General features: G+C 41.7%; 2 protein-coding genes and 1 pseudogene across 2 annotated transcripts in view; 2 read left to right on the top strand and 1 right to left on the bottom strand.

The window, feature by feature from the left end:
• The first annotated feature begins 13 nt into the window (after positions 1-13).
• LOC112488354 (endothelin receptor type B pseudogene) lies at positions 14-590 on the top strand (annotated as a pseudogene).
• A 6-nt stretch (positions 591-596) lies between these two features.
• On the top strand, positions 597-4727 carry ednrbb (endothelin receptor type Bb). The gene is made up of 5 exons (XM_025064118.1): positions 597-954; positions 1178-1318; positions 1411-1544; positions 1629-1737; positions 3000-4727. The coding sequence occupies exons 1-5, from the start codon at positions 778-780 to the stop codon at positions 3168-3170; spliced, it is 732 nt and encodes a 243-aa protein (XP_024919886.1). The 5' UTR covers positions 597-777; the 3' UTR covers positions 3171-4727.
• A 9346-nt stretch (positions 4728-14073) lies between these two features.
• Positions 14074-16485, bottom strand: part of cnmd (chondromodulin) — a 3555-nt gene continuing 1143 nt past the window's right edge. Inside the window, 5 exon segments of the mRNA XM_025063717.1 lie at positions 14074-14451; positions 14947-15065; positions 15208-15291; positions 15943-16165; positions 16333-16446. Coding sequence (XP_024919485.1) covers positions 14074-14451; positions 14947-15065; positions 15208-15291; positions 15943-16165; positions 16333-16446 — 918 coding nt within the window.

The following is a 16485-nucleotide window of genomic DNA, read 5'->3' as shown; positions in this document are numbered from 1 at the left end:
CGTAACTAAACTCTCTGAAACGGCCTCCCCTGGTACTTTGATACTGGAAAACCAGAGATCCAACAGCTCAATTCATCCACCACAAGGAGCGGGAGTGAAAACAACACAGCCTCCTATGTGCTCAGAGTCGGCTGGAATCAGAGACACTTTCAAATACGTCAATACAGTGGTTTCTCTGCTTGTGTTTATAGTCGGAGTAGTGGGAAATGGAGCCCTATTGAAAATCATACATGGGAACAAAAGCATCAGAAGTGGACCTAATATACTCATTGCAAGTCTTGCATTGGGTGACCTGATCCATATTATCGTAGACATCCCAATCAATGCATACAGGGTGAGTTCTTCACGAAACAATGTTGCACTTTCTCTGTTATTGCTATTTTTCAAATATTGTTTGCTCTCGTCTTTGTTTGTGATAATGTCCCTGTTTTTTTTTTATGTTTGTTTGTTTTTGCAGCTCATAGCAGAAGATTGGCCATTTGGTTTTGTGCTGTGCAAACTTGTGCCCTTCATACAGAAAACCTCTGTTGGAATTACTGTGTTGAGTCTGTGTGCTCTGAGTGTTGACAGGTAAGGAGATAAGCACCGTCGTCCTGTGCCCTGAAAACAGAAAATAGTATTTGCAGACTCCAATCTCTATTTCATCACCGTGTCACAGAATTGTTGAGCCTAAGCACTTAAAATGTCTCATCGTTACAGATATGAAAAAAAAAAAAAAAACCCATCAAAATTTGCCATTGATTTTGCAGATACCGCGCCGTGGTGTCCTGGTATGGGATGAAAGGCGGTGGAGTTTCAGTTTGGACAGCAGCAGAAATAACAATGATATGGGTTGTTTCTCTCCTGCTGGCTGTGCCTGAGTTGGTTGGCTTTGACATGTTAATGACGAACTATAAAGACAAGCATCTGAGAATATGTCTGCTTCATCCAATGCAAACCTCAAAGTTCATGCAGGTATGTAATTGTCTCCGGCGTGCAACAGGATGAAACAGGTTCTGTTCCATTGTACTTCCATATAGAACTTCCAGGTTTATTTATATCTGCTGAAAAGAACTGAGACCGGAGCTTGAGTCAAATATTTATTTTATTTTTTTTGTGCATGCGTTAATATAGCAGCCACTGATCCTCCTGTCACTGCACCATCTGTGGACTCCTGTCTGTCATGTTTCATCCACAGATTTATAAATCAGTAAAAGACTGGTGGCTCTTTGGATTTTACTTTTGCATGCCACTGACTTGGACCGCTGTCTTCTACACGCTCATGACCAGGAAAATGCTGAGAAAGACGAAGAATGTTTTGAGCGTCCAGACCAAGCAGGTTGTGAACAGAAGTCTTGTTTGACATCTGTTCCACTTGGAGTGTCACACCGTATTTTAATCATTTTTGTCTATGTGTGTTTCTTACTTTAGAGACTTGAAGTTGCTAAAACAGTTTTCTGCCTAGTGACTGTGTTTGCGCTCTGCTGGTTCCCACTGTATCTCAGCAGAATCTTGAAGCTAACCATATATGATGAAAAGGATCCTAACCGTTGTCAACTCCTGAGGTAAGCACTGTTTATTTGTTCACTGCTCTAAAGCATGTTTGATAAATTACGTCATATCTATTTTATATATATTATTTCTTACAGTGTGTTTCTTGTCCTGGACTATTTTGGCATCAATATGGCGTCTCTTAACTCCTGCATCAACCCCATTGTTTTGTGCATAGTCAGCAAACGTTTCCAGAGAGGCTTTAAGGTAAGATCGCTTCTGCCCTCTATGAATTACACCATTCACATGACTCACCAAAAGATAGTTTGAGTGGAAACAAGGATTGTCCAAGTGCCATTCTAACACATCGACAGACGTACGAGGATTTCCATTTGTGCACAAGTCAATTGACATTATTCCTAATCTCCTGGGAAACAAGATGCAAGACGACCCCCCAAAAAAATCTCTTGCGACCCACCTGAGGGTCGCGACCCAGTCTTTGGGAAACAATGTTTTAGACCAATAACTCATAGTAATTGAAAACATTGTCTCTGGTTTGAAGTGTGTCAAATTATATCAAGATTTCATCAAGAGAAGATTAGCATTAGCATATTCAGCACTTCCTGTGTTCTATTGGGTTGATTGTATCAGAATGGAACAAATCCTACAGTAAGTCTAGCTCCTGTTTCCATCCCTGGTGTTAAAATTCATCCAAACTGCTGACATTGTTGACCTACTTAAATAAACTACCCATGAGGACAATGAGACCCTGAACTGCAGCAGGGAAACACACATCACTGACCGACCTGTGTGCAGCTGAAGTGAGAAACCGTCACGGTGTATCGGGTCACTGGATTCACACACTTTTTCCAGTTTCGAGTACCAGTTTGAGTATTTGAATGAAGTATTGGGCCCACATCCCTATAGTGTAACCATTTTATCCTCACTCACAAAACTACTGCTTGTGTCATCACTGATGTACTGTGTGTAGTGGTGTCTGTGAAACGGACAGAAACTGGAGCAAATGAGGAAGAAAAAGAAAAAAAGAAAAACACCAGAAATAAAGTCGAAAAGTTTTTGTTAATTTTAGATAGTAAATTTAACTTTTCAACATTTACTCTCATTTTTCAACATCACCCTTCGGCACGGCACGGTCGGTGTGCGTTTGTTAATTTTCCCTTCAGTCTGCTGTGAATGTATTTAATACTTTGAAAAATGAAATAGTTTTTTCTGTGAAGGACTCAAAGCCAAAGAACGCTTTTAACGCTGCCCTACATGGACGAAGGGGAAAAAAGTCGTCTCTGTTTGTTGAATTGATTGAGGCTTCATTCACTGGCTTACTGTTAATACAGCATCAGCGAGACAGCCTTCCACTTGCATTATTCCATGGGTGCTTCACACATAAATAGATTTTCTATAAAGCCATTTTCTCCCTCTGAGACTGACAGTAAATGTGTTTTGTCCCTGACGTGCATGTCTCCCTCTCTGTTTCTTGCTCTCTCTCTCTCTCTCTCTGTGCGGTCCTTCAGGTCTGCCTGTGCAGTCTGTGTCTACCTCCTCCGGCTTTTACCCATGACGAAGTGCAGTCTGTCTCCAAGTCCAGGATGCAGGATCAAACTTCTGAGCAGAGCAGCGACATCAAAGCTCACAAATACACTCCCACACCTCTCACTGACCAGCAGAACACCACGCTGTGCTAACAACGTGGGACTGTGAGTTCTTCAGTGTTCCATTATGAAATATATAGTATGCTTTGCTATCACACCGGAGCAGCTGTACCTGTGGCATTGCAATCTTAAGGTGCCATCCTAATACTATAAAAATAACCTCTGAATAACATGTCGTGCTGTCTCTTGTGCTGCTGTCGTCAGCTGAACATCTGCCATGGCATGAGCAACCTGAAGTCAAGACTGTTCAGACTATTCTCCCCCAGGGCTTGACTCACTCCCAACCATTACATCAGATTCCTCCTAGTACCGATCCTGTATCATGCATCTCGCTTTTTCCAACCATTGTTTCGGGTGCCATGTTAACTTGACACCCATCAGCAGAAATCTAGTCGTAGCCTTCCTCCTGCATATTATTTTCCAAATCTGTTCTTGGATACTGTGCCACAGGAAATTAAACAAGTGAGAATCCAGAAGTACAGTGTTGGGATTTTGCAGGATGCGGCGGATTACCATTGTTTCCATCTCTTTCAGGTTTCTGATCCGGGGGTTTATTGTGTCTTTCATTCTCCGCGCTGGAGAAACGTGTCAAACCGGTGCCGTGAGTAGATTATGTCTCTGCCACGGAGTGATTGATTGATAGTGGCCTATTTTTAATGCATTGTTAAATGTGTAATGTGTGTAGACACTTTATAAAAGACCTGAGAGAGAGAGAGAGAGAGATGGAAAAAACGAAGATGACAGAATGAGGTCAGAAGGAGACGAGGGGTAGGAGGAGAAGCGGGGGGAGGAGGAGGAGGAGGAGGGGAGAGATGAGCACCTGATAGGTCTTCCTGTCACAGGACAAGGCGAGCACAAATAGAGGGCTGTTCTTCCAGCTAATGCTGCTGCAGTTGACAAAACTGTCTGGATGCCACGCACTGGAAGGCCCTATTAAAAGTTCCTCTTGTCAGAGCGTGGAGCACGGCTCTCGACTGTTTGTAAAGATTCAATAATTCATTTGAATAGAAGCGGCTGATGTGCAATAAAAAATATGTCGGCGATATTTACTGAAACATCATAAAACTTCCGCTCAAGTGTTGCGCACTGCTTACTCTCATCTTGTGACTGTCTGTTGTTTTACAGCACTGCTTACACACACACACACACACACACACACACGCAGTGAAAATATTTGAACTGTATTTAAAGGTGTGCTCTGTAGGTTTTAACGACATCCAGGGGTGAAATTATGAAATTACATTACGTTGCCATTCTTTGTTGCAAAAAATATTTATTCCCTTAACTCTATTAATAAACAAATAAATAAAGTTATAGGTAAAGTGAGACCCTGACAAATAAATCTAATAGAAACTTAAATCATTTCCTGAAACATATCTGCAGCAGAGCAATTCCTTCTTGTAGATGTTTTTTTGTCACCACCTGCTTCTTAGTCTGGTTTAAGGACAGAAATGAAGTTCCTTTCAAATGTTATTTCAAATTAAGAAAAAGAAAAAAAGAAAGAGATGAAGTTAAAGTTGAAAACCTGTTGCTAACCTTTTAAAACATCACCAAAATAAAGCTGAACACTTGACAGTCACAGCGGTTGAAGACGCCTGGAGATGAGTCTTAACGTGACATGACTTTAAATCAAATAATCACATCTGTCTTAGAACACTGGACTGAATGTCTTTGTCTTTATTCCTGTTAAAGTAAAATACATAAAAAACACTAAGGTTTTTATTTAGTTTTAAATGCTGTTTTAGGATGTGCAACTAATTTGTGGATTTTTTAAAAGTTAAATTTTTTTAAAGCCTCTAAACATTGTTTTTTTTTTAACCAATTACTGATGACATACTTCAACCATTGTGTATTTTGTTTCCATTTCGAAACGTTCGGCTATAATTAGATGCCGGTCTTCTTTGTTTATAGTTTAAGAATAAAAGGCACAAGTCGTTGTATCCCTTTTAAAACTTTATAGCCCATCATATTAAAGCCGTTAAATCTGACACATTTAAATATCATCATCCAGTTTTGTTTTTAGTCTCGTCGTTAAATTATGTCTGAGACCCAATAAACCTGTTTTTTTGTGATTACAGACGTAGGGAACCTGTTTCATCTGGAGACGGTGCGTGTGTAATGTGTGTGTGTGTGTTTCCCCCGCCTCCACAATCATACTGCATGCTGTGCAGTTTGTGCACCTCCTCTGTACTGACATGAGAGAGAGAAACTCCCCCTGTATCTCTGAGGCTCTGGCTGTGTGATACAAACACGTTGGGCAGGATGTGTGTTTACGCCTCTGAAGCCAAATGCATTATGGTAATTCTGTTAGCCTTTTATTTGTGTGCCCGCAGTTAGCCGACTTCATATTAATCCGAGGTCTATCTACATAACACCATCTCATTTGCAGTGCAAACAGCGCCAAGAATCGAGTCATGAGGGATCGCGGCATAGACGTAGCCTTTGGTGAACGCTCCTTTTAAGCCCTGTTCTAATACCAGAACACGATAACCCGCTAATCAAGAAACCTCTGACAATTATTATTTGAAAATGACTTGTTTGACCTTTTCAGTCTTGGTCTCATCTTGTTTGCTTTGTGTTGCAGGTATTAACGTCCAAACAGGTAACACCACCTACTGGTGCAGGGGATCTTAACCTTTTGACCTTGACACTCAATTATTATAGTACAAAGTGGCCCGGGGTCTATTAAATATTAGCACTGTATGGGTTAAATTGACCTCACTCGTGGTTTGATTTGTACTTACAGTTTAAAATTGTACCTAGTCAAACATTCCAGGGGGGCGGGGTCCACATGACGTTCGTTTTCATTTTTTCTCCATACTTTATGCTACAGCTGGCTTAGAAAAGAAAACAGTCTTCTTCTCTGTACATTGGCACTTGGTCAAAGAACTAACTGATTTGTTACTGCCACCACATGGACAAAAGCTGCATTGGAACCGTACTTCTTGCGGATAACATATCTCTGGTGGCCTCCAGTTGATTACCTACGCGGCCCACAGGCGCAAAACTGATTTTATTTGCGGCCCTCTAGGTGGCACTGATGGCCCAAGTTTGAGACGCGGTCCTATGGTTGAGAATCACTGTATTACTTTATTAAGTTTCAAATGCAGTCAGATACCTGTAAATGTCAGGTGACAAACAAACGGCGCCCGAGCTTTCCCGTCTCCCGCAGTAAACGCTCACCACTGCTGGCTGACACTGACACAATGTGGCTGTGGTATCCAGAGTGAGGGTGACGTTGGTGTCAGCTTCAGTGTGAGAGCAGGTGTGTGAGTCCTCAGTTAGTAATCTGTGTGTGCACAGGGTTCAGGTGGGGCTCCCCACAGTGGCTTCCAGACTCCCCAGACTGTGGATTTAATTAAACAGCGTAAAATTAATTAATCAGCCGGGTGGCAGGTAAAAGAACTTCTCTCTGGAACTGTTTACATGACCATGACAAGCATTTTAATGTGCAGTGACACTTAATAATTTGTTTTGTGACAGCGTTTCTATAAAGACACACCTACATTCTGGGAGGTTTAAAAAAAAAAAAAAAAAAGAAGAAAAATTGGCGTGTGAAAAAAGTCATGCAAATTGAGAAAAATACAACTCTGGAAAATCAAAGCCCGAACCTGTGTTTGATATGTTCTATCAATTAATTAAAAAATTTCAGTTCTGTATAATAACGTGTTGCAAATTAGATGGAAATGAGATAAAATATTCATTTAGTTATCTGGGGAATCTGCCTGCAGGGCTTTTTAGTCTTCAGTCTGGCTCAAAATGCTGTCCATATGGCAATTATGTACAGTAGTGTTGCAGAAGGATTGGTCTGATGCCTACTGGCAGCGAAGAGCCTGCCTGTGACAAACTGCTGTTAGGATCTGATGTGAGTTGAGGGAGATAATGAGGCTGTTGTAAGCCTTAAGTATAGAGCCTGCCCCCGGGGTGGCATATCTCAGCATTCAGGCTCCCTCATTGTTCCATGCTCTGCTTAGACACAGAATGTGTTTTTTTTTTCTTTTATAAACTTTGTCAGTTTACTTCCTGCTGCTCCTCTTTCATGAGGCGAGCTTATTGACGATGCTTTGTGAAGGAGCTGATTTTAGATGTGAAGTTTTGATTCGATTCTAGTCGGAGTCATCGCATCCTATAGCTCAATTTATGCACACCATCAGCAGTTGTGCGGAGCCGGGGAGGAGTGAAGTTTTTTCGCAAAGGTGATAATTTGATGGGAACACGCTTTTATTAGTGCCTGGCTGTTGCATTATTTCTGGAAGTGTGAAAATAACATGAGGTGAGGTATGATAATTTGTGCAGTTGATTATATACAGTGTCCTCTCAGAGAGTCTCCTCCACCTGCTGTGTCGCAGAGATTACTGCCCACATCTTGCGAGGAACTCTTGACATCCTCTGCAGGTTGAATTCCTCCACCACTGTCACTTATACAGTGTGTCTCAAGGAGAAGAATGGTGCATATTCCAATTTAGGGCCCACACCACACTACAGCGGTTCTAGCGAGTGGAACAGGGACAGCATGCAACCGAGTGCAATACGCTGAAAAGGAAACCTGTGTGTGCAGGGTGTGCAGATTAATTGAGTTACCTCGGAGGATTGCTACACTGTTTCATTACATTAAAAAAAAGCATAAAAGTGCATTGCAGGTAGGGCTGTATAGACTTAGCAGTAAATAAAGAAAATAAATAAACAAGGCAGAGGTCTTTATACAATACCAGCAGGCATTTAATTAATTGCCATTTGGAGCCTGCATACTAAATAGCAGGATGAGTGAGCGAGCGAGAGAGGGAGAGTGAGAGAGAGAGAGTGAAGCGGACAATCTAGCCAATGGCAAAGAAACTTCAGAGAGACCTGCAAATGGCAGCCAGAGTCAGACGACTGGGCAGAGCTGCAAGTGGTCACTCAAGCATGGGATTAAAAAGCATTTAAGCCTTGTACCAAACTTCCTTCCCTCTGCGTCGTCCCCCCCCATCTCCCCCCCACCCCGCCCCCGCTTTCACCCTCTCATGTTATTTCTGACTATTCAAGGGAGAAGAAAAGACAAAATATTCTCTGCCCGGGCTGTTACCGCTGGTGCAAAACTGCGGGTAACAGGTTTTTCCGTGACGCCAACATCCATAAATGTATTGCTGTGCTTTCTTGCAGAAAAACATAATGAGCTTGCCTAAAAGGGTTTCTGTGTTCTGGTTAAGGTGCAAAATGGACTGTCACTACTGTTTATTTCAATCATGTCCGGACGTAATGGAAAACATGCAATCAAATGTAGGACACGTTTACCAGAGTGGTTCACTTCTCACATTTATTCACACTTGTAATGCCCCCTGGGCAACTGCAGGCAAATTTATGACAGAGTGCTGACATATTTATAGGCAGCTGTAGTCAGTGCACGGGCTTGATTAGCACAAACCCGTGCCACCAAATAAATCACCACTTAGGTTTTTTTTTTTTTTGCCCCCCAAATGTATTCTTTCAAGTGTTTGCGCCAAAGGGATGTTGGAGAAAAGGCTTTTGATTCGGTGGTCACCGGAGCACCACAGCACCCTGCCTGGCTGTGCTTGTTTTGATGGGCAATGATGAAAGCACAGGTGGATGTGAGAAAGCTCCCCCTGCTGCGGACTCCTCATCTGTGGTTTCCTATTAGCACAAGAGTGGAGGTTTGCAGTCTGGCTGCTGGGCACAGTGGGTCAGTGCTCACAAAGCTCTGTTTGTTCCCTGGCCTGCAGGGCTCCCAGGGTAAGCTTGGCTCCAGAGGGGAGACAAACAAAAAGGCACCACTGTCTCACACACTGAAGTCCCTCTCCAACACATTCGTCTTCTACACACAACGGGGGACATTTCTCTTCTGAGGAGAGGAATTGTAAAAGAAAACATTTTTTTCCCCCTTAACATAGCCTTGGGATAACAGCACTGCTGTTGTTGTGAGCTATGTATGTTTTTACTCAGTTAAAATGCCATTTTGAGTTGTTGCTTGTGCGAGTGTCTTTGTGTGAGTGTGTTTTTTTATTTTATTTTTTTATTTTCCCTTCTGCTCTTTGTTTCTTCCTCGCCTCTGTCTGACATGGGCTTCCTGCTCTCCGTTCGCTGTGCTGTTGCATCAACACGTTCTACACACCACCTTTTCAGAAGCATTGTTACACCAACTAAAACTAAAGAAGCCTTGGACATGAAAATGACTCAGTGCCATTACCCACAATTCTATTTGTTTATCAATTAACAAGGTGTACCTCGGTTATAAACACAAGAAAGATCTGTTGACACGTGTAGCTGTGCAAATATGGTTCCTGCATATTTATTTAAGTCCAATTTATAGCCTCAGCATTTTTGGAACAGTACTGTGAGTAATCAAAGCCTAACATTATGTGTAGCTAATGCTGCTAAATCTGTGGAAACTGCATTAAATGTGTGTGACCTTTGAGAGCACCGGTTCAAATCCTGGGTTTGACTGGCCTTTGAATCTTTTCCTCATGCAGCTCCAGCCAGGACCATACCATGGACACATACTATGACCTTCCTGGCTGAACGTGTCACCACCATAACAGGTAGACAATTAACAGTGTGTAGTTTTTGAGTAGTAGAAAAAAAATAGATTTACTCGTGTTTTTTCAACAATTGTAATGTTTTTGTTATTTTTTAATGTTGTTAAATCTTTTTTATAGAACCTATGGAGGATGAAGTCCTGCACTGACCTGATGGAGAAGCTGGATTTGGTGATGAAACCCTGAAAAGGTATGTACATGAGTGTAAACTTTTAATTGGGTTCTATTGTTGAAGTGCAACTATGTTTCAATCCTTTGTCTAACTATAAACTGGGTCTGTCAAAATTAGTGCGATGATAACTTTATCATTGATCCGTCAAATTAATCGTATTCAAAAACAAAATTATTTGAATGCTTTTTCAAATAATCCCACCGTCGATACACGCTGCAGGAAAGAGTTTTAATTTCACCAGAGCACCTCAAGCTTAAAATACCATCTCAACTCCGTGAATGTGTTGGTGGAGGATTCGTCTTCAGGTCAGACTGCGGGCTCGTATTAGACCAGCCTCGCTGACAGCACGGCAGTGACTGTGTCCGAAACTGACAAGCTGACTGACGTAATTGTCAGACGGATCGCGAGAGACTCAAGAGTGATCAATATTGTTGAGGACAACAGCGTCACTGAGGGTTAAAAGAAGCTCTGATGTGTTATACCAGTCACTGTCACACACGGAAATGACTCGAATCCATCAACACTGTGAAGCTGAATTTGGAGTTATACTTTTGGACTTTTTTCTCACATTAACAATGCGATCATTTTGATAATAAAACAGATGGAACCACATATGTTCATAGATTGACAGCCATAGTCTAAACACAGCTGTTTTTAATAGAATTCTGTGGAATATTCAAGGTTTAAGATCAAGGTTTCAAACGAATGAAGGAAATGAGACAGAAATAACAGAAAAATACAATATATAAATTATAAAAATACTCTACATATATACTGTTCATACACATATATCTATAAATATGTATGTATATGTATATATGTATATATATATATATCTGTGTGTGTATACATCCTCGTTTTCCGTAAGATTCAAAAGCGTGTTTAAAAGTTGTGGATGTGCCCAAGTGATAAACCTGTATTTTTCAAGCTTTGCTGGAATCAAAAATAGGAAATTTAAGGAACTTTGTTCATAAAATAAGTACTTTCTTGTTTCTGATAATAATAATAGAAAAAAGCATAAATGTGCCCTGTACGGACTTTAGTTTTTATTGATTTTTTTTTTTTTAGAAAGTTCTATCAACCTCTGTGGAAATGGAGTTTGTAAGTAAGGCCATTAAACCGCCTGTGGCAGCGGCGGTTCACGTCACATTATGTTGAAATTTCAGCGGCAGTTTCTAATTTTAGAATCCGACCTGTTGAACTACAGTCGGTGGATTCCAGGCACCAAAACAGGTCTCCGTTAATTGATAATCTTCAGATATGTCTCAGCCTCATATTTACTATATATGTGAAATGATGTGTGGGCGACCCGCATGGCTGCTGTGAGGTCATCCACTGTTATGCTCCAATCTGCAGTCCAAGTATAACTCCATTATTGAGGGGACTTTTAAAACGGGAGCTGTGTGACACGCAGCGGGATGATTTAGTTTAATGACCATGGCAATGACAGTGCTGTGATGGAAATTGGACTCCCCCTGCAAATTTACATCACTTGAGGGTACTTGGGGCTCTTTTAGTGGCTGCACTCCAGAGCAGGAGCCATCGGGAGGTCCTGGATATGTCATGCCTGTCACCTTCCTTTAAGTGCAGCGGCGGACGTGGGAGAGGGATTAATATTATATAGCCTACGGAAGCGGAGAGGCCGTCTTATCGGCGCCGCAGATGTGATAAGCACCTATCCACATGAAAACCCAGGAAAGATCTCCGAGCAGGGAGACAAGCATCTCTTTGTGTTCTTTCCTCTCACTGCTTAATAGTTTCAATGAGATTTTAGTGGCAGATATGGTGCAATTTCACATCTGTTAAAATTTGATGTGCCTGGATCACCCGCTGTGAAATCGTCTTGATCGCAACATGGGTCCTTTCAATTATTTAATAAGTTGGCATATGGCTTTAGAGATAGTAATCTGATTTCTTTTGATTTTGAGGCTCTCAGAGTGGCTATGCTACAAGTCCCAATAACAGCTGTGCGAAAAAAAAAAAAAGAAGCTTGGTTTCGTGATCGTGTTATGTGGTTGCATCAACGCTATTCCTCCCTTTAATAGACAAAATTTGATTTATTTATTTAATAAAAATGTCACTTTTGTGGAAATAGTTTCCATCGTTGCCGTGACACTCATCTCACATTACATCACATCAATGCAGATGCCAGTGTGCACAAATTGCATTGCCCTCAAACTGAGCTGTGAATGTAAGTTATGGCAATGATTGCTGTCACTTTGGCTTTATCAGAAAAAAGCAGCCTGTGGAACCATGGAAACCACATGTGACACACACACACACACACACACACACAGAGAGAGAGAGAGAGAGAGAGAGAGAGAGAGAGAGCCTGCCTGTCTTCAAATGACATTAGATCTGACATACATTTTCTCCAGATTTATTCTATGCTAAGCATCAAACAGCCGCTGCCAAACCTTTGAACTAGAATTACCTTAAACATGATGTTGTGATTTAATATTTAATGATTTCTACTTTGCTTTATTCTCTTAAAAAAAAAGAAAAAAGTAAGGTCCCTGTAACATTAGTAAAACCTAAGCTAACTCACGCGCACACTCTTGAGCACCAAGAAACGGCTACATCAAAGCCAGCATATACTGTAATTAGAATTTATTGAAGCCTATTCAGTCAGAAAAGGTACATGATCTGCCGAGCACTTGGATTTAGTCCCATACCCTCCATTAAGCACAGTGCAGTGCATTAAGCCTGCGTATTACAAGATGCAAAAATGAATGTGCTCATTTGTGAGTCTGTTGCAGCGAATGGGAATCTGCCTTTTATACAGGCCAGTTTTTTCTGTTGCAGTGTAGTTGAAAAAAAGACCAGCCTATGGCTGCAATGTAAATGGTGTGTGTGGTCTGTCACAGACAGCAGTAGCCTAAAAAAATAATTACGTTAAATATTTTATTCCGTTCATGTTGAGAGTCAGAATCACAAAATCCACTCACCGGTCCCTTCATTGGGTTCAGTTACATGTTGATGAAAACATGGAGTCAGCCACCAACGTGGCTGCAGCCCAGTGCATTTAGACACATAGATGTACTCAAGGCGACCCCCTGGAGTTCAGACAGAGCATCAGAATGTGGGTGAACATGTCGAAGGTTTTTAAAGGCTGCCGATCTACTGGGATTTTCTACCAAAGAAAAAACATCTCTACCATTTACAGAGAAGCATCCAATAAAAAAAAAGAGAGAGAAAGGTGAAAAATGTTGTTGATGCCAGGGGTCAGAAGAAAAGGTCAGACTGAGTCAAGTTGATGATTGGGACAGGGGATACAATTTTCACAGGCTCAACAATTTTGGACAATAGAAGATTGGAAAAATGTAACCTGGTCGGATGAGTCTCGTTTTCTGTTCTGTTCAGATGGTAGAGTCAGACTTCAACGTGGAAAACATGAATCTAGGGCAGAACCGACACAAGTACCAGTATTGATAATTCGTTCAAAATACACTACAGCAATGATTATCAACTGATTCGAATAAGTCACTAACAAACTGAAACAACTGTCAAAAGTATGCAGAAAGACTGTAGACTAAAGATCATCAACTGGTGGCCCGTGGGCTGAATCTGGCCCAAAAAAAATTAAATTCAGGCCGCGCCCAAATTCCCAAATTGTGACAAAGAAAAAAGAGTGGTTGTGTACTGGTCAGCTAGTGGTGGTGTGTTGTCCTGCTGTAGTCCATTGTGTCGTTCTCCTCATGGGTAGTTTATTTTAACAATGTTGGATGAACGTTAACGAGGAACAAAGGCGGGAGCTGCACTTACTGTAGGGTTTCGTTCTGTTATGATAAGAGCAATTTCACGAAACACCTGAAGACGAACCTTAGCACTGAAGACGCTAACGTCGCTTCACAGTGTCTCAATTTGTTGAGACACTTTGTTTAGTGTACAGCAGGAGTCAGTGCTGTAAAAGCTTCTCTAACCCACGGTAAACTGAAAGTGTCCATTTAACCTAATTTGGACTGAGGGAGAACGCCAAATAAAACCCCTGCACACATTTAGGGTCCGTACTGGTACGGAGATCTTCCTGCTGTAAGGCAGCAGCACTAACTACTCTTCTACAGTGGACTGGGAGTAATTTAACTGTACTATTAAATCACCTACGAAGTATACGCCTGGTCCCACTTGGAAAAAAACACTTTAGGATGTTATGGCGCGTGATTTGCAACTTTTAATTTGTGGCCAATAAATCTGCAGCAACTGCATAAACTACGCAGTGAATAAGGACCAAAAACTAATGTTTCCAGCATCTGGTTGAATTCATGCCATAGATCATGTTGGTATTTCTGAAGGCAGAAGGGGGCGTCACATCGTAATAGCAAAATGTTCCTAATAAAGTGGCCTGTGAGTGTAAACAACCAGGAATCCGTGCCACCCACCAGCGACCGGCTATAATGACACTGCAGCTAACTGCACATCCCGTGGGGTCGGAAGGCCAAGACCGGTCTCCATCGCATATTGTTTGAAAGTGAGCGTAGCCGCACTGGCAAGCGGAGTAGCACATCCCCTTGTGGTCTAGCATTGGGTCAAAGGTCATGGCTCCTTCCTCTCTGGCTGCTCCACTGCACTGCAGTTTTAAAGAAAATATTAAATATAAAGATGAGTTTTTTTTTCATCTCACACTAAGACATATTTGCAATTTAAATGTTTACAAAAAGTTCTACTTTGTAGAACACGTGATCCCGCTTCTCTTGGCAACATGAATTTTTATAGCTACTGGGAATTATTCACTTCTCTTAATGTGCTTATTGATTTTGAAAAGGCAGCTATTGAACTAGTGACTCATAATGATATGACACGTCCCAGGAACAGCAGGCCCGACCACCCACAGCTGGTTAAAAATAAAAATGCAGGTTAACACTTTTCTTCAGAGTCTGTGACCTGCCCTTTATAAGGTTCGAATAATTAAAAAATACATTTAAAAAAAAGCTCCTTTAGGGTCGGTGAGCCTCTTTAGTTTCCTGTCGTCCGTTAAAAATCCTTGTTGACAAACTTCATACTCGCACGATAAGGATTTTTCGGGATTGTAAGCAGACCCTGCGGTCGACTCCCCCCCGCCTCCCTCCTCTTCATCACCTCTGGAGCCGTCATCCTGTGTGTGACTCACCAGCTCTCTTTTCTTCACAGTCGTATCAAACTCCTCCGTGGCGAACTGCTGCTCGGCTCGCTCTGAGTCTCGCTTTCTCCTTTCCCCATCTGTTCCAGCAGCCACAGGAGGCAAGAGTACTGGGTCAGCATTCACAAGACGACACACATGTCCTGGGAGCTCAACCCTACATACAGTGGATGGCGTTGTCTCTGAATAATTGAATTAACAGCAGTAATAATAGGCCGCCTTGCATATTTCAAGATCATTCCTTTTTCATACCCAGCCAAAGCCAAAGCCTTTGTGCGTTGCTGCAAACGCGGCGCCTGTTCAGAAGCGTTGCCATAGCCAACGTCTGAGAGGAAGCTGAGGCAGGGAAGAATGGAGACCGAAAATGATCAAAAATATAACTAACAGCTAAAAAAAATGTTGTGGATCTATTGGACATAAAATACAAACGGTATTTACAGAAAAGATGGCGCACTTCCAGGAAACAAAATTAAAACCTCTTCATGTGTAATTTGTTGTGTTAGGTGAGAAACCATGCACATTCAGCAGTGGTTTCCACCCTCATCACAGATTTTTTTTCCCGTATCAGTCACATTGCCTCTGTGGCGACTATTGTATGTGAAAAGAAGAAATGTTTTCCTCCATCTAGCTGCCTGTTAAACAGAGGGTTAGTGAACAGCAAATTTTTCTTTTTTAACACCAGTCGTTCAGTGGACGAAGTGATTAGCAAGCTTGTCTTGTAGCAACAGGGTGGCAGTTTCATTCTAGCTCTTAATTTCTGGACTCTTAATGTTCTCCGTGTGTGCGTTGTTTTTGTATTTTTGGAGTTGGACTCAATTTCCTGTCGTGTCTTTGTAAAACCGTTAGTACAATGTCAGCTGGATACTCTGAACTGACCATAGCTACGACCGTTAGCGTGAATGGTCATTTGTCTTTGCATGTGGCCCAGTGGAATGTTCCAGGGTAGTGAATTAGAAGATGAAGGAATAATGGGTTTCTAATGTTTTTTAACAAAGTGTACCAACTTTTCTGGGAAGGCGGTTTGTTTAAGACACAGAATGAAGAGAGAAAGGAAACCCTTTGTAAAAGTAGGATGGAGCCAGTAAATGGGAAGTTCCCCACATAAACCCAGTACTTTATTGCTCAGAAAACTGGTGTCCTTTAACGACTGCTCCCCAGCGACCCATCGTAGAAAACCTTCATCAAACCTCAGTGGCATGGACTCATCCATCTGGACAGGAGGAAAAAAAACATGATAACATCCTTGAATTAGTGAAATGGAAAATAACGGTCTGTAACAACTTAACAGCAGCCTCGATTTCTGCTCTCCTTTTTTATCGTGGCTCATTATTTTTCCCTCCAATTTGCAGTGTTTTGTATCGAGTCGTGTGTACGTACCAGGTCAAACATTCGTGACTCTTTCCTTTGAGCCTCCAAGTGTGGAAGGTTTGCTTTGATTTGAAGTTTTATATAGCACTCGTCTCCTCCAAAGACACAGATTCCTGCTATTCCCTGCACAAAATCACAGACATGCCATGTTTACACTGACAG

Source organism: Cynoglossus semilaevis, chromosome 16 (genome assembly GCF_000523025.1).
Source record: "Cynoglossus semilaevis isolate Cse_v1.0 chromosome 16, Cse_v1.0, whole genome shotgun sequence".
NCBI lineage: Eukaryota > Metazoa > Chordata > Actinopteri > Pleuronectiformes > Cynoglossidae > Cynoglossus > Cynoglossus semilaevis.
Note: the sequence above shows the minus strand (reverse complement) of the source record. Positions and strands in the feature narration are given on the sequence as shown.

Excerpts from the sequence above, each read along its gene's own strand:
- ednrbb (XM_025064118.1), top strand. The coding sequence starts at position 778 with ATGAAAGGCGGTGGAGTTTCAGTTTGGACAGCAGCAGAAATAACAATG. Across the intron at positions 1,545-1,628 it reads AACCGTTGTCAACTCCTGAG|TGTGTTTCTTGTCCTGGACT; the intron begins GTAAGCACTGTT and ends TATTTCTTACAG. Across the intron at positions 1,738-2,999 it reads GTTTCCAGAGAGGCTTTAAG|GTCTGCCTGTGCAGTCTGTG; the intron begins GTAAGATCGCTT and ends GCGGTCCTTCAG.